The sequence below is a fragment of the Habropoda laboriosa genome, unplaced genomic scaffold (assembly GCF_001263275.1).
Source record: "Habropoda laboriosa isolate 0110345459 unplaced genomic scaffold, ASM126327v1 scaffold300, whole genome shotgun sequence".
Lineage (NCBI taxonomy): Eukaryota > Metazoa > Arthropoda > Insecta > Hymenoptera > Apidae > Habropoda > Habropoda laboriosa.
In genome coordinates, this window is record NW_017100458.1 from 60,205 (window position 1) to 60,893 (window position 689).

At 33.5% G+C, this 689-nt stretch overlaps 1 protein-coding gene across 1 annotated transcript in view; it reads right to left on the bottom strand.

Annotated features, from left to right (window-relative positions):
* Positions 1–689, bottom strand: part of LOC108575972 (golgin subfamily B member 1) — a 100,418-nt gene that overhangs the window by 45,133 nt on the left and 54,596 nt on the right. Inside the window, exon 4 of the mRNA XM_017938910.1 lies at positions 511–638. Within this exon, the coding sequence (XP_017794399.1) occupies positions 511–638 (128 nt within the window). The remainder of the gene's footprint in view (positions 1–510; positions 639–689) is intronic.

Here is a 689-nt window from a genome sequence, read left to right on the forward strand (position 1 = left end):
ATGGTAGACGAACGAAACACACACACACACATATATAAATATATATATAGTCGAGAATTGAAAAGAATTAAAAATAAACGAACGAATAATAAATATATAAGAACAATATATGTCGATCCCGAGTTCTTTTTTTGATGCATTTGTGCACGCGCATCTCTTGCACGTGATCTCGAGCGAGATGCGTGTACATGATATTTCGTCTTTTTTCTTTCTTACTTCTCTCACGAGAGAAGGACGATTAAATATATATATACTATATATATATATATGATTGATATTAATATGTACATAGAAAAACACGATCTGATGATGAAGCGTGACAATTAATCGTCGTCGATCAGAGTGAATAGTGATACATATACATATATATACATATATATATATATATAAATATACGGATATATAGATACGTATATATATATATATGTATACGTAGAGAGAGAGATAGAATAAGAATAATTATATATATGTATATGATAATGCCGACATGGGTAGAAATAGCTTAAGGACCTGCTTCTGGGCCATCGACTGCATCTGCTGGAACATGATCCTTTCCTCCTCTTTTCCTGGAACAGCAGAAAGCAACGAGAAGCTCTTGGGAGGTCTGCTCGATGTCCAGATTTTCGTACGGTCTCTGTCTGCGTTTTACACGATTTAACATCAATTTTTTACTGTTCTCTTGGTATGGT